The 13587-nt window shown below is 46.9% G+C and overlaps 1 protein-coding gene across 5 annotated transcripts in view; it reads left to right on the top strand.

Annotated features, from left to right (window-relative positions):
* The window catches only part of MYO18A (myosin XVIIIA), a 264342-nt gene that overhangs the window by 190217 nt on the left and 60538 nt on the right, over positions 1-13587 (top strand). For all 5 annotated transcript variants that reach the window (XM_067472195.1, XM_067472196.1, XM_067472197.1 and 2 more), the window contains 5 exons: positions 372-518; positions 609-722; positions 2351-2467; positions 2889-2972; positions 7670-7807. In XM_067472195.1, the coding sequence (XP_067328296.1) occupies positions 372-518; positions 609-722; positions 2351-2467; positions 2889-2972; positions 7670-7807 (600 nt within the window). The remainder of the gene's footprint in view (positions 1-371; positions 519-608; positions 723-2350; positions 2468-2888; positions 2973-7669; positions 7808-13587) is intronic.

Consider the following 13587-nt stretch of genomic DNA (forward strand, 5'->3'; position numbering starts at 1 on the left):
AAATAATAAATGTCATAATAATAATTAATAGAATAAAAATAAAATAATAATAATAACCCAGTTAAATAAGAAATAACTTTGACTCGAACATAAGCCAAGGAAGGGGGGGGGGGGGGTTCAGCCAAGAAAAAGGGCTTATATGTGAATATATACGGTAAATAGGCATTGTATTGCTGTGGGCAGATCCAGTGTTTCAAGGAAACAAACACAAGAGTCTTGTGCCTCTGAAGATAGTCTAGGCATGGGCCAACTCCAGCTCTTCTGGTGTTTTGGACTTCAACACCAGGAGGGCCGAAGTTTGCGCATGCCTGGGCAGTGTCTTGCTCTCGCTCTCCTCTTGACTGGTTCACTGTCCGCCCGCCTTGTCCCAGGTCAACCAGAGGGACTTTGAGACGGAGAAGCGGCTGCGGAAAGACCTCAAGCGCACCAAAGCCCTCCTGGCCGACGCGCACGTCATGCTGGACCACCTGAAGAACAATGCGCCCAGCAAGCGGGAGATCGCCCAGCTCAAGAACCAGGTGGGCCTGCGGTCCTTCAGGTGGGGAGGGGGGATTTTGGGGTCAGGGTCACACGCTCACGGTTGCCTCCCCTTCACCTTTCCGCTTCAGCTGGAGGAGTCGGAGTTCACCAGCGCGGCCGCCGTCAAAGCGCGCAAGTCCATGGAGGTGGAGATCGAAGACCTGCACATCCAGATCGATGACCTCTCCAAGGCCAAGGGAGCGGTAGGCACGCCCCATGATTACTCTTGATTGGTGTATTGATCTCCAGCGAGAGGCAGCCAGGTTAATAAGTGGAGCAGCATACAGGGGCTCTTGTTTCATCAAGGATAGACTACTGCAATGCACTCTACATGGGACTGCTTCAAGTGGTCCAATGAGTGGCAGATAGATTTCTAACATAAACCCCCTGTTCGCCAGCTCCACTGGCTGCCATCCGCTACCGAGCACAATTCAAAGTGCTGACTTTAGCCTTTAAACCCTTAAACAGATAGACTACTACAATGCACTCTATATGGGACTGCCTTTGAAGACTGTTCGGAAGCTCCAAGTGGTCCAATGAGTGGCAGATAGATTTCTAACACAAACCCCCTGTTGCGCCAGCTCCACTGGCTGCCAGTCTACTACCGAGCGCAATTCAAAGTGCTGGCTTTAGCCTATAAAGCCTTAAATGGATAGACTACTACAATGCGCTCTATATGGGACTGCCTTTGAAGACTGTTCAGAAGCTTCAAATAGTCCAGCAAGAGTCAGCCAGGTTAATAAGTGGAGCAGCATACAGGGGCTCTTGTTACATCAAGGATAGACTACTTCAATGCACTCTATGTGGGGCTGCCTTTGAAGACTGTTTGCAAGCTTTAAATAGTCCAGCGAGATGCAGCCAGGTTAATAAGTAGAACAGCATATAGGACTCAGGTTACATCAAGGATAGACTACTGCAATGCACTCTATGTGGGGCTGCTTTTGAAGACTGTTCGGAAGCTTCAAATAGTCCAGTGAGAGTCAGCCAGGTTAATAAGTGGAGCAGCATACAGGGGTTCTTGTTTCATCAAGGATAGACTACTGCAATGCAATCTATGTGGGGCTGCTTTTGAAGATTGTTTGGAAGCTTCAAATAGTCCAGCGAGATGCAGCCAGGTTAATAAGTGGAGCAGCATACAGGGACTCTTGTTTCATTAAGGATAGACTACTGCAATGCACCCTACGTGGGGCTGCCTTTGAAGACTGTTTGGAAGCTTCAAATAGTCCAGCGAGAGTCAGCCAGGTTAATAAGTGGAGCAACATACAGGGGCTTTTGTTACATCAGGGATAGACTACTGCAATGCAATCTACGTGGGGCTGCTTTTGAAGACTGTTTAGAAGCTTCAAATAGTCCAGTGAGAGGCAGCCAGGTTAATAAGTGGAGCAGCATACAGGGGCTCTTGTTACATCAAGGATAGACTACTGCAATGCACCCTACTTGGGGCTGCCTTTGCAGACTGTTTGGAAGCTTCAAATAGTCCAGTGAGTGTCAGCCAAGTTAATAAGTGGAGCAGTATACAGGGGCTCTTGTTACATCAAGGATAGACTACTGCAATGCAATCTCCGTGGGGCTGCCTTTGAAGACTGTTCAATTATAATAGATAGAATAGATAAGTGGAGCAGCATACAGGGGCTCATTTTGCATCAAGGATAGAGTACTGCGGAGTGATGTACAGGGAGCACATAACCCCCCTGTTACGTCAGCTCCACTGGCTCCCATGTAGTAAATAAATAAATAATATTCCCCACTCAATTAAATTGTAAGGGTTGTGGAGTTTGAACTACTAAGCCTAAAGCGACCTTCCTTTCTCTTCTCCTCGGCCCTTCTGCAGTTGGAAGAACAGCTGAGCCGTTTGCAGCGGGAGAAGAACGAAGTGCAGAGCCGTTTGGAGGAAGACCAAGAGGACATGAACGAGCTCATGAAGAAGCACAAGGCGGCCGTGGCTCAGGTGACCGGATCCCCCTCTGCCCAAATGCCCATCCTTCCCAAAATTCCCATCCACCAATGCTAGGAGGCTCTTAAGAGGAGGTGGTAGCCATCTCTGTACCTTGGACAGTTCCGGTATCCAGTGGATATGGGTTTGTGTGTGTCAGGAGTGACTTGAGAAACTGCAAGTCGCTTCTGGTGTGAGAGAATTGGCCGTCTGCAAGGACGTTGCCTGGATATTTTGATTTTTCCCCATCCTGTGGGAGGCTTCTCTCATGTCCCTGCATGGGGAGCTGGAGCTGACAGAGGGAGCTCAGCTGCGCTCTCCATGAATTCGAAGCTCAAACCTGTCAGTCTTCAGTCCTGCTGGCACAAGGGTTTAACCATTGGGATGGATGTGGTGATCTGGACGCGAATGAACGGAGAATCCTGTGTCCTTTTAGGCCTCTCGCGACCTGGCTCAGATCAACGACCTGCAGTCGCAGTTGGAAGACGGCAATAAGGAGAAGCAAGAGCTCCAGGAGAAGGTACGGACAAGCGAGACAGATTTACTTATTTATTTAGAGTATTTATATTCCGGATCGCAGTGCACGTGTACATGGCAAACATTCAATGCCATAGACACACAACATATATATGTCAGAGTCAGACGATGCCCAGCGGAAGGAATGCTAGATCAGCAGACACTGAGTTACAAAATAAGGACTCTGCAGGCTTTGAGTTACAAAAGAAACTAAGTTTACTAAGAACATTCAACAGACACGTCTTACTACAGCGAGCTACAATTCAGAAACTCATCAAAACCAAAAGTCTCTTCACATCTGCTTATCTTCTCTTGCTGAGACTGGTTACTCCCTTCTGTTCCCAGCAAGAGCAAACTTTATCTTACTTTTTCAAGTTCACTTAATCACAGCCTCAAAGTGTAAACATTCTGCACAACATTTCTAATTCAAAGTGGCATCCATATTTGCAATACATAGAAGCACATGTAAAACACATACATAACTAAATTAATCCTGACAATATAGACAGACACACAGAGGCTATTTAACATTCCAGCTTCGTGAGGGTATGTTTAAATTCTGGCCACTGGGGGAGCTGTCGCTTCACTGTCCACTTGTGACACCGATGTAGTACTTCCTCATTCTTTTGCACGCTGCTGGACAGTTTTATGGCATCGCAAATTAGTTAAATTCGCCTCCTAAATTTCTGTTGCACTCCAGAACAGGGATAACCCTCTGACTTCAAAACACCACACGTTGAGTAGGAAAACAATTCTTTTTTATTGAAGATAAGGAAAAGCAGCAAGGTACAGAGAATAGCTAAATCCAATTAGGTAGGAAGATAAGCAAGAACAAAGTCATCCAAGGTAGGGTTCAGCAAAGTTCAAAACAAAGTCCAGACGTCTCTAACAAAATCCAAAGAACCAGGAAAACATTGATCCGAAGCATAGATATATAAATAATCCGAAGAGATTGTCGAAGGCTTTCATGGCCAGAATCACTGGGTTGTTGTAGTTTTTTTGGGGCTATATGACCATGGTCTAGAGGCATTCTCTCCTGACGTTTCGCCTGCATCTATGGCAAGCATCCTCAGAGGTAGTGAGGGCTTTCCCATTTTCCTACTTCCAACAAACCACACTATCTCTGAGGATGCTTGCCATAGATGCAGGCGAAATGTCAGGAGAGAATGCCTCTAGACCATGGCCATATAGCTCGAAAAAAACCTACAACAACCCAATCCCAAGAGACAAAGAGTCAAACCATAAACAAGAAATCCTGAAACAGGAATCTTCCAAGCAAGGCTTCCGTAAGACCAGAGCAAGAGCTTAGCAGGATTCTAAAACGATGCTTCATCTGACTATATTTTCCAAGGTTGGAACTTTATATCCCCTCATTAAGTCTCAGAAATTGGTTTTGTTTTCCCTGAATGCATCTCATCCTTATTTCTCGAAGCCTGGCTGAACGCCGAAGGCATTGCTTGACCTGTCTGTTTTAGCTAATTTCCACCCGCCTGTCTATATGCTCATTCATTTCTCCAGGTGCCGAGTTGTTTTCAAGCCCCAAATCCTGGGAACTCTCTGGGAACAATTCAGGGAGCAAACTATCATCCTAGCAGTATTTTTAAAATTTTAATTATTACATTTGGCCCAGCCACAACGTTTGTTGTGCTACTGTCAATGTTTATTGTTTTTTTTGTTTGAGATTTATTTTAAGTGTTTTGTATTGTTGTTTGTTATTGCTTTTATTATTGATGTATTGTGGGCTCGGCCTCATATAAGCCAAACCGAGTCCCTTGGGGAGATGGTAGCGGGGTATAAATAAAGTATTATTATTATTATTATTATTATTATTATTATTATTATTTATGTTGTATATTTGGTTTATTGTAATGGTTGGGCTTGGCCTTATGTAAGCCGCACCGAGTCCCTTGGGGAGATGGTGGCGGGGTATAAATAAAGTATTATTATTATTATTATTATTATTATTATTATTATTTATGTTGTATATTTGGTTTATTGTAATGGTTGGGCTTGGCCTTATGTAAGCCGCACCGAGTCCCTTGGGGAGATGGTGGCGGGGTATAAATAAAGTATTATTATTATTATTATTATTATTATTATTATTATTTATGTTGTATATTTGGTTTATTGTAATGGTTGGGCTTGGCCTTATGTAAGCCGCACCGAGTCCCTTGGGGAGATGGTAGCGGGGTATAAATAAAGTATTATTATTATTATTATTATTATTATTATTATTATTTATGTTGTATATTTGGTTTATTGTAATTGTTGGGCTTGGCCGCATGTAAGCCGCACCGAGTCCCTTGGGGAGATGGTGGCGGGGTATAAATAAAGTATTATTATTATTGGGTTGTTATAGGTTTTTCCGGGCTATATGGCCATGTTCTAGAGCAGTGGTTCTCCACCTTCCTAATGCCGTGACCCCTTAATCCAGTCCCTCATGTGGTGGTGACCCCCAACCATAACATTGTTTTTGTTGCTACTTCATAACAGTCATTTTACTCCTATTATAAATCATAATGTAAATATCAGATATGCAAGATGTATTTTCATTCACTGGACCAAACTGGGCACAAATACCCAATGCAACCACATGTAAATGCTAGTGGGGTTGGGGGAGGACTGATTTTGTAATTTGGGAGTTGTAGTTGCTGGGATTTATAGTTCACCTATAATCAAAGAGCATTCTGAACTCCACCAGCGATGGATTTGAACCTAATATGCCACACAGAACTCCCATGACCAACGGAAAACACTGGAAGGGTTTGGTGGGCATTGGCCTTGAGTTTGGGAGTTGTAGTTCACCTACATCCAGAGAGCAGTGTGGACTCATGTAATGGTGGATCTGGACCAAACTTGGCACAAATACTCAATATGTGCAAATGTGAACACTGGTGGAGTCTGGGGAAAATAGACCTTGACTTTTGGGAGTTGTAATTGCTAGGATTTATAGTTCACTACAATCAAAGAACATTCTGAACACCAAAGATAGAATTGGCTCAAACTTCCCACATGAAATCCCCACGACCATCAGAAAATACTGTGTTTTCTGATGGTCTTTGGCGACCCCTCTGACACTCCTTCGCGACCCCCTCAGGGGTCCCGACCCCCAGGTTGAGAAACACTGTTCTAGAGGCATTGAACATGGCCTCTAGAACATGGCCATATAGCCTGGAAAAACCTACAACAACCCAGTGATTCCAGCCATGAAAGCCTTCGACAATATATTATTATTGTTATTATTATTATTATTATTATTATTATTATTATTATTATTATCATCCTCTTGGGCAACCCCTCGTAGTTTGAGGATGATGATCCTCCAGGTGTAGTTTTATTACTATTAGTTTTATTATTCCCTGTAGGAACATTCTCATGGGAAACTACACTTTGCACCGACGTCTCTATGTCATTCTCTGCATTAATATCATTGACCAAACCATTGCCATCTTGACCCTCATTGACATCATTCCCCACATCCAAAGCACCTTGATCTTGAAACACAACCACAGGCTGGACTCCAACAATTTCCTACTTGACAGCTGTTGACAAAGGTCGACAGCAAGCTAGACAAATGGTCGGGAGCTTACTCCGGCCCGGGCCAGTTTCAGATGCAACTGTCTTTCAGGCTGCAAAGGTCGACAGCAAGCTAGACAAATGGTCAGGAGCTTACTCCGACCCGGGCTGGCTTCAGATACAACTGTCTTTCAGGCTGCAAAGGTTGACAGCAAGCTAGACAAATGGTCAGGAGCTTACTCCGACCCGGGCTGGCTTCAGATGCAACTGTCCTTCAGGCTGCAAAGGTCGACAGCAAGCTAGACAAATGGTCGGGAGCTTACCCCAACCCGGGCCGGCTTCAGATGCAACTGTCTTTCAGGCTGCAAAGGTCGACAGCAAGCTAGACGAATGGTTGGGAGCTTACTCCAACCCGGGCTGGCTTCAGATGCAACTGTCTTTCAGGCTGCAAAGGTCGACAGCAAACTAGACAAATGGTCGGGAGCTTACTCCGACCTGGGCTGGCTTCAGGTGCAACTGTCTTTCAGGCTGCAAAGGTCAACAGCAAGCTAGACAAATGGTCGGGAGCTTACCCCAACCCGGGCTGGCTTCAGATGCAACTGTCTTTCAGGCTGCAAAGGTCGACAGCAAGGTAGACAAATGGTCAGGAGCTTACTCCGACCCGGGCTGGCTTCAGATGCACCTGTCTTTCAGGGTGCAAAGGTCGACAGCAAGCTAGACAAATGGTCAGGAGCTTACTCCGACCCGGGCTGGCTTCAGATGCAACTGTCTTTCAGGGTGCAAAGGTCGACAGCAAGCTAGACAAATGGTCGGGAGCTTACTCCGACCCGGGCTGGCTTCAGATGCAACTGTCTTTCAGGCTGCAAAGGTCGACAGCAAGCTAGACAAATGATTGTGAGCTTACTCAGTCCCAGGCTGGCTTCAGATGCAACTGTCTTTCAGGCTGCAAAGGTCGACAGCAAGCTAGATAAATAGTTGGGAGCTTACTCTGACCCGGGCTGGCTTCAGATGCAACTGTCTTTCAGGGTGCAAAGGTCGACAGCATGCTAGGCAAATGGTCGCGAGCTTACTCTGACCCGGGCTGGCTTCAGATGCAACTGTCTTTCAGGCTGCAAAGGTTGACAGCAAGCTAGACAAATGGTTGGGAGCTTACATTTCCTTCCTTCCTTCCATCCATCTCTCCAGCTTCAAGCCCTCCAGAGCCAGCTGGACTTTGTGGAGCAGTCCATGGTGGACAAGTCTTTGGTCAGCAGGCAGGAGGCCAAGATCCGTGAGCTGGAGACGCGGCTGGAGTTCGAGAGGACACAAGTCAAGCGCCTTGAGGTAAGGAATGCTGGGGGTGGGGGTTTGGGGGTGGGGGTGGAGCCTCTTTGGGAGCCAGACCCTCCAATGAAAACCCTCAACTGGCCATCTAGACCTCTCAAGAAGGAGAGTCCACTCTTTCATCTCTCCTTTTCCACCCTTGCAGCTCCTCCAGTCAAGGTCAGGTATCCTCCAACTTTGGCCCTCCAACTGTGTTTGGGCCTCCAACTCCCAGAAGCCCTAACGAGCATATTCAATAGTCAGGAATTCTGGGAGTTGAAGTCCCAGACAGCTGGAGGGTCACACTTGGAGGACACCTGGTCAAGATCATAGAATCATTGGAGGTGCAATGGGTTAAACCAGTGTTTCTCAACCTACCTGATGCTGCGACCCCTTCATAGAGTTCCTCATGTTGTGGTGACCCCCAACCATAACGTTTTCAGATGGAAGGAAAGAGGTCTTTCTCTACTCCAGTGTTTCTCAACCTTCCTGATGCCACGACCCCTTAATCCAGTTCCTCATGTTGTGGTGACCCCCCAACCATCACATTATTTTCATTGCTACTGTAGTAATTTTGCTCCTCACAACCTAGCAGTTCAAAAACATGCAAATGTAAGTAGATCAACAGGGAAGGTAAGGGCGCTCCATGCAGTCATAGAATCATAGAATCAAAGAGTTGGAAAAGACCTCCTGAGCCATCCAGTCCAACCCCGTTCTGCCGAGAAGCAGGAATATTGCATTCAAATCACCCCTGACAGATGGCCATCCTGCCTCTGTTTAAAAGCTTCCAAAGAAGGAGCCTCCACCACACTCCCCCTGGGGCAGAGAGTTCCACTGCTGAACGGCTTTCACAGTCAGGAAGTTCTTCCTCATGGAATCTCCTTTCCACATGACCTTGGAGGTGTCTATGGACAACGTCGGCTCTTGGGCTTAGAAATGGAGATGAACACCAGAGTGAGACATAACTGGACTTAATGTCAGGGGGAAACCTTGACCTTTACAACAGGTACTGCTTTGGTGGGAAGGTAAGGGTGCTCCATGCAGTCATGCTGGCCACATGACCTTGGAAGTGTCTATGGACAACGCCGGCTCTTCGACTTAGAAATGGGAGATGAGCACCAGAGTCGGACACAACTGGACTTAATGTCAGGGGGAAACCTTGACCTTTACAATTGAGGAAGCTAAGGGCGCTCCATGGAGTCATGCTGGCCACATGCCCTTGGAGGTGTCTATGGACAACGCCGGCTCTTCAACTTAGAAATGGAGATGAGCACCAGTGTTGGACACAACTGGACTTAATGTCAGGGGGAAACCTTGACCTTTACAATTGAGGAAGCTAAGGGCGCTCCATGGAGTCATGCTGGCCACATGCCCTTGGAGGTGTCTATGGACAACGCCGGCTCTTTGACTTAGAAATGGGAGATGAACACCAGAGTGAGACATAACTGGACTTAATGTCAGGGGGAAACCTTGACCTTTACAATTGAGGAAGCTAAGGGCGCTCCATGCAGTCATGCTGGCCACATGACCTTGGAGGTGTCTATGGACAATGCCGGCTCTTCAACTTAGAAACAGAGATGTGCACCAACCCTCAGAATCGGACACAACTGGACTTAATGTCAGAAGGAAACCTTGACCTTTACAACAGGTACCGCCTTGGTGGGAAGGTAATGGCGCTCCATGGAGTCATGCTGGCCGCATGACCTTGGAGGTGTCTATGGACAACGCCAGCTCTTGGGCTTAGAAGTGGAGATCAGCACCAGAGTGAGACATAACTGGATTTAATATCAGGGGAAAACCTTGACCTTTACTAAATGCAGTATATGTAAGGGCATTCCATGGAGTCATGCTGGCCACATGCTTTTGGAGGTGTCTATGGACAACGCTGGCTCTTCAACTTAGAAATGGAGATGAGCACCAACCTCCAGAGTCGGACACAAGTAGACTTAATGTCTACTTAATGTCAGGGGGAAATCTTGACCTTTACAAGAGGTACCCCTGCTTTGGTGGGAAGGTGAGGGTGCTCCATGGAGTCATGCTGGCCACATGCCCTTGGAGGTGTCTATGGACAACGCTGGCTCTTCGACTTAGAAATGGAGATGAGCACCAGAGTAAGACATGTCAGGGGGAAACCTTGACCTTTACAATTGAGGAAGCTAAGGGAGCTCCATGGAGTCATGCTGGCCACATGCCCTTGGAGGTGTCTATGGACAACGCCGGCTCTTGGGCTTAGAAATGGAGATGAGCACCAGAGTGAGACACAACTGGACTTAATGTCAGGGGGAAACCTTGACCTTGACTAAATGCGGTCTATGTGTTGAATGAGGGAGGGATGGGCTGTGGATTGCCCCTTCCCCAAATCCCTTCTTCCCGTCTCCCGGCACCTGTCAGATGCCCTGCCTGCTTGGTATTCTGCCTTGGTTGCAGCATCAGCAATGCCTCCTTCCTCCTCCTCGGAGAGACGCTTTCAAGCTCTCTCTCTTTCTCTCTCTCGTAATATTTCCGTGCCATTATTCGCGCTCCCTCCCTCCCTCCCCGCGCCTCGCCCTGCCAGCGCCATAAATATGCAAGGGACGGCGCTCAGCTGCCGCGAAAGGATGGAATCTATTTTTCTCCCTACATTACATGCTGTAATTACTTCACACAAAGTTAAATCTATTTTTCCAATTCACCAAAGTCAGCCTTCCTCTCCCCCACTCGGCACGGCACCGCGTGTGTCTTGGATGGGGGGTGGGGGGCGGGGAGGGGGAAGCGCCCCCCTCTTTCCTCCCTCCCCCACACCCACACACCCACACCCCCTCATGTAAATTCATGGCGCTGGCTTCGTTTGTTCCATTAGCGCGCGGCGGGGAACGATTGGGCCAGGCTCATTCCGGCGCTCCGTCCCCGGTAATTGCCGCTGTCTGCTACCATTATGCGCAGCAGATGAATATTGATGCGCTGGGGCCCTTCTGCGCTCCGACGGCCTCCGCGGCGCCTCCTCACCTGTCGCCGAGGCGGCTCCGGAGGGGGGTCCAAGAGCAGGCGCATCTCCTTGTCAGCGCATAGGAAGGATCCCGGCCAAGATCCTGCCACTCTCCCGGCCTGGCTCGGACATCCTTCTCGTTGCCGTTCCGACTCTGGTGTCAGACTCGGAGTCTCAGCCAGGAAAGAACCTGCGCTGACTTGTCCACCATTCAGTGCAAAAGCCTTGCACCTTAAATCTGATTTAAATTGAGTTTAGTCACTCTCCGGAGGACCTCAAGCAACGTTTCTCAACCTGGGGGTCAAGACCCCCGGGGGGGGGTCACAAGGACGGGGTCAGAGGGGTCGCCAAAGACCATCAGGAAACACAGTATTTTCTGTTGGTCGTGGGGATTCTGTGTGCCAAGATTGGTTCAATTCCATCATTGGAATTCATTGTAAGTGAACTATAAATCCCAGCGACTACAACTCCCAAATGTCAAGGTCTACTTTCCCCAAACACCACCATTGTTCACTTTTGGTCATATTGACTATTTGTGCCAATATATTTATTTATTTTTTATTTATTTACTGCATTTGTAGACCACCGTTCTCAGCCCTAGGGCGACTCACGGCGGTGTACAACATATAAAACCAGGTACAATTTACAACATAAGCAATATCACAACAACAATAAACAACATCACTATCAATAATACACTAACTCATTCGCGACGTCTCATCATTGGGCCACAATCCAAATCTCGTTATCCATGTTCCGTTCCAATATATTGTTGAAGGCTTGGCATATTGACTATCCTTGCCAAGTTTGGTCCAGATCCATCATTGTCTGAGTCCACAGTGCTCTCTGGGTGTAGGTGAACTACAACTCCCAAACTCAAGGTCAATGCTTACCAAACCCTTCCAGTATTTTCTGTTGGTCATGGGAGTTCTGTGTGCCAAGTTTGGTTCTATTCCATTGGTGAAGTTCAGAGTGCTCTTTGATTGTAGGTGAACTATACATCCCAGCAACTACAACTCAAAATTTGTCAAGGTCTACTTTCCCCCAAACTCCACCAGTGTTCACTTTTGGGCATATTGAGTATTCTTGCCAAATTTGGTCCAGATCCATCATTGTCTGAGTCCACAGTGCTCTCTGGATGGAGCTGAACTACAACTCCCAAACTCAAGGTCAATGCCCACCAAACTCTTCCAGTATTTTATTTTGGTCCTGGGTGTTCTGTCAGTCATGGGAGTTCTGTGTGCTAAGTTTGGTTCAATTTCATCATTGGTGGAGTTCAGAATGCTGTTTGATTGCAGGTGAACTATACATCCCAGCAACTACAACTCCCCAATGTCAAAGTCTACTTTCCCCAAACTGCACCAGTGTTCGCTTTTGGGCATATTGACTATTCATGCCAAGTTTGGTCCAGATCCATCATTATTTGAGTCCACAGTGCACTCTGGGTGGAGGTGAACTACGACTCCCAAACTCAAAGTCACTGCCTACCAAACCCTTCCAATATTTTCTGTTGGTCATGGGAGTTCTGTGTGCCAAGTTTGGTTCTATTCCATTGGTGAAGTTCAGAGTGCTCTTTGACTGTAGGTGAACTATACATCCCAGCAACAACAACTGGATGGAGGTGAACTACAACTCCCAAACTCCCAACTCCCAAATTCAAGGTCAATGCCTAAAAAACCCAGTATTTTCTGTCTGTCATGGGAGTTCTGTGTGCTAAGTTTGGTTCAATTCCATCATTGGTGGAGCTCAGAATGCTCTTCGACTGTAGGTGAACTGTACATCCCAGCAACTACAACTCCCAAATGTCAAGGTCTACTTTCCCCCAAACTCCACCAGGGTTCACTTTTGGGCATATTGAGTATTCTTGCCAAATTTGGTCCAGATCCATCATTGTCTGAGTCCACAGTGCTCTCTGGATGGAGGTGTACTACAACTCCCAAACTCAAGGTCAATGCCTACAAAAACCTTCCAGTATTTTTAATTGGTTGTGGGAGTTCTGTGTGACAAGATTGGATCAATCCCATCATTGGAATTGATTGTAGGTGAACTATAAGTCCCAGCAACTACAACTCCCAAATGTCAAGATCTACTTTCCCCAAACTCCATCTGTGTTTATATTTGGGCATATTGAGTATTCGTGCCAAGTTTGGTCCAGATCCATCATTGTTTGAGTCCACAGTGCTCTCTGGGTGTAGGTGAACTACAACTCCCAAACTCAAGGTCAATGCCCACCAAACCCTTCCAGTATTTTCTGTTGGTCACGGGAGTTCTGTGTGCCAAGTTTGGTTCTATTCCATCGTTGGTGGAGTTCAGAATGCTCTTTGGCTGTAGGTGAACTATACATCCCAGCAACTACAACTGGATGGAGGTGAACTACAACGCCCAAACTCCCAACTCAAAAACTCAAGGCCAATGCTCAGCAAACCCTCCCAGTATTTTCTGTTGGTCATGGGAGTTCCGTATGCCAAGTTTGGTTCTATTCCATCGTTGGTGGAGTTCAGAATGCTCTTTGGCTGTAGGTGAGCTATAAATCCCAGCAACTACAACTCCCAAATGACAAAACCAATCAACCCCCACCCCACCAGTATCCCTCTGTTAGCCCCAGCTTCTGCCAACCTAGCAGTTTGGATACATGCATTTCAGCACTTTGGAGAGCGGTGATGGCATGATCATCAGCATAGATGAAACTCTGTCCCTTCTGGAAGTGGCTGATCATTCTTGAGCTAAAGAATGTGAGATGCAAATTGTAAAAGTACAAAAACGTTTATTAAAAAACATAAAAACTGCATTTCTTGACTAGGACTGGAAACTTGAGCAGTCTAGGGTTGAATTCCAA

Source organism: Anolis sagrei, chromosome 11, assembly GCF_037176765.1.
Source record: "Anolis sagrei isolate rAnoSag1 chromosome 11, rAnoSag1.mat, whole genome shotgun sequence".
Taxonomy (NCBI): Eukaryota; Metazoa; Chordata; class Lepidosauria; order Squamata; family Dactyloidae; genus Anolis; species Anolis sagrei.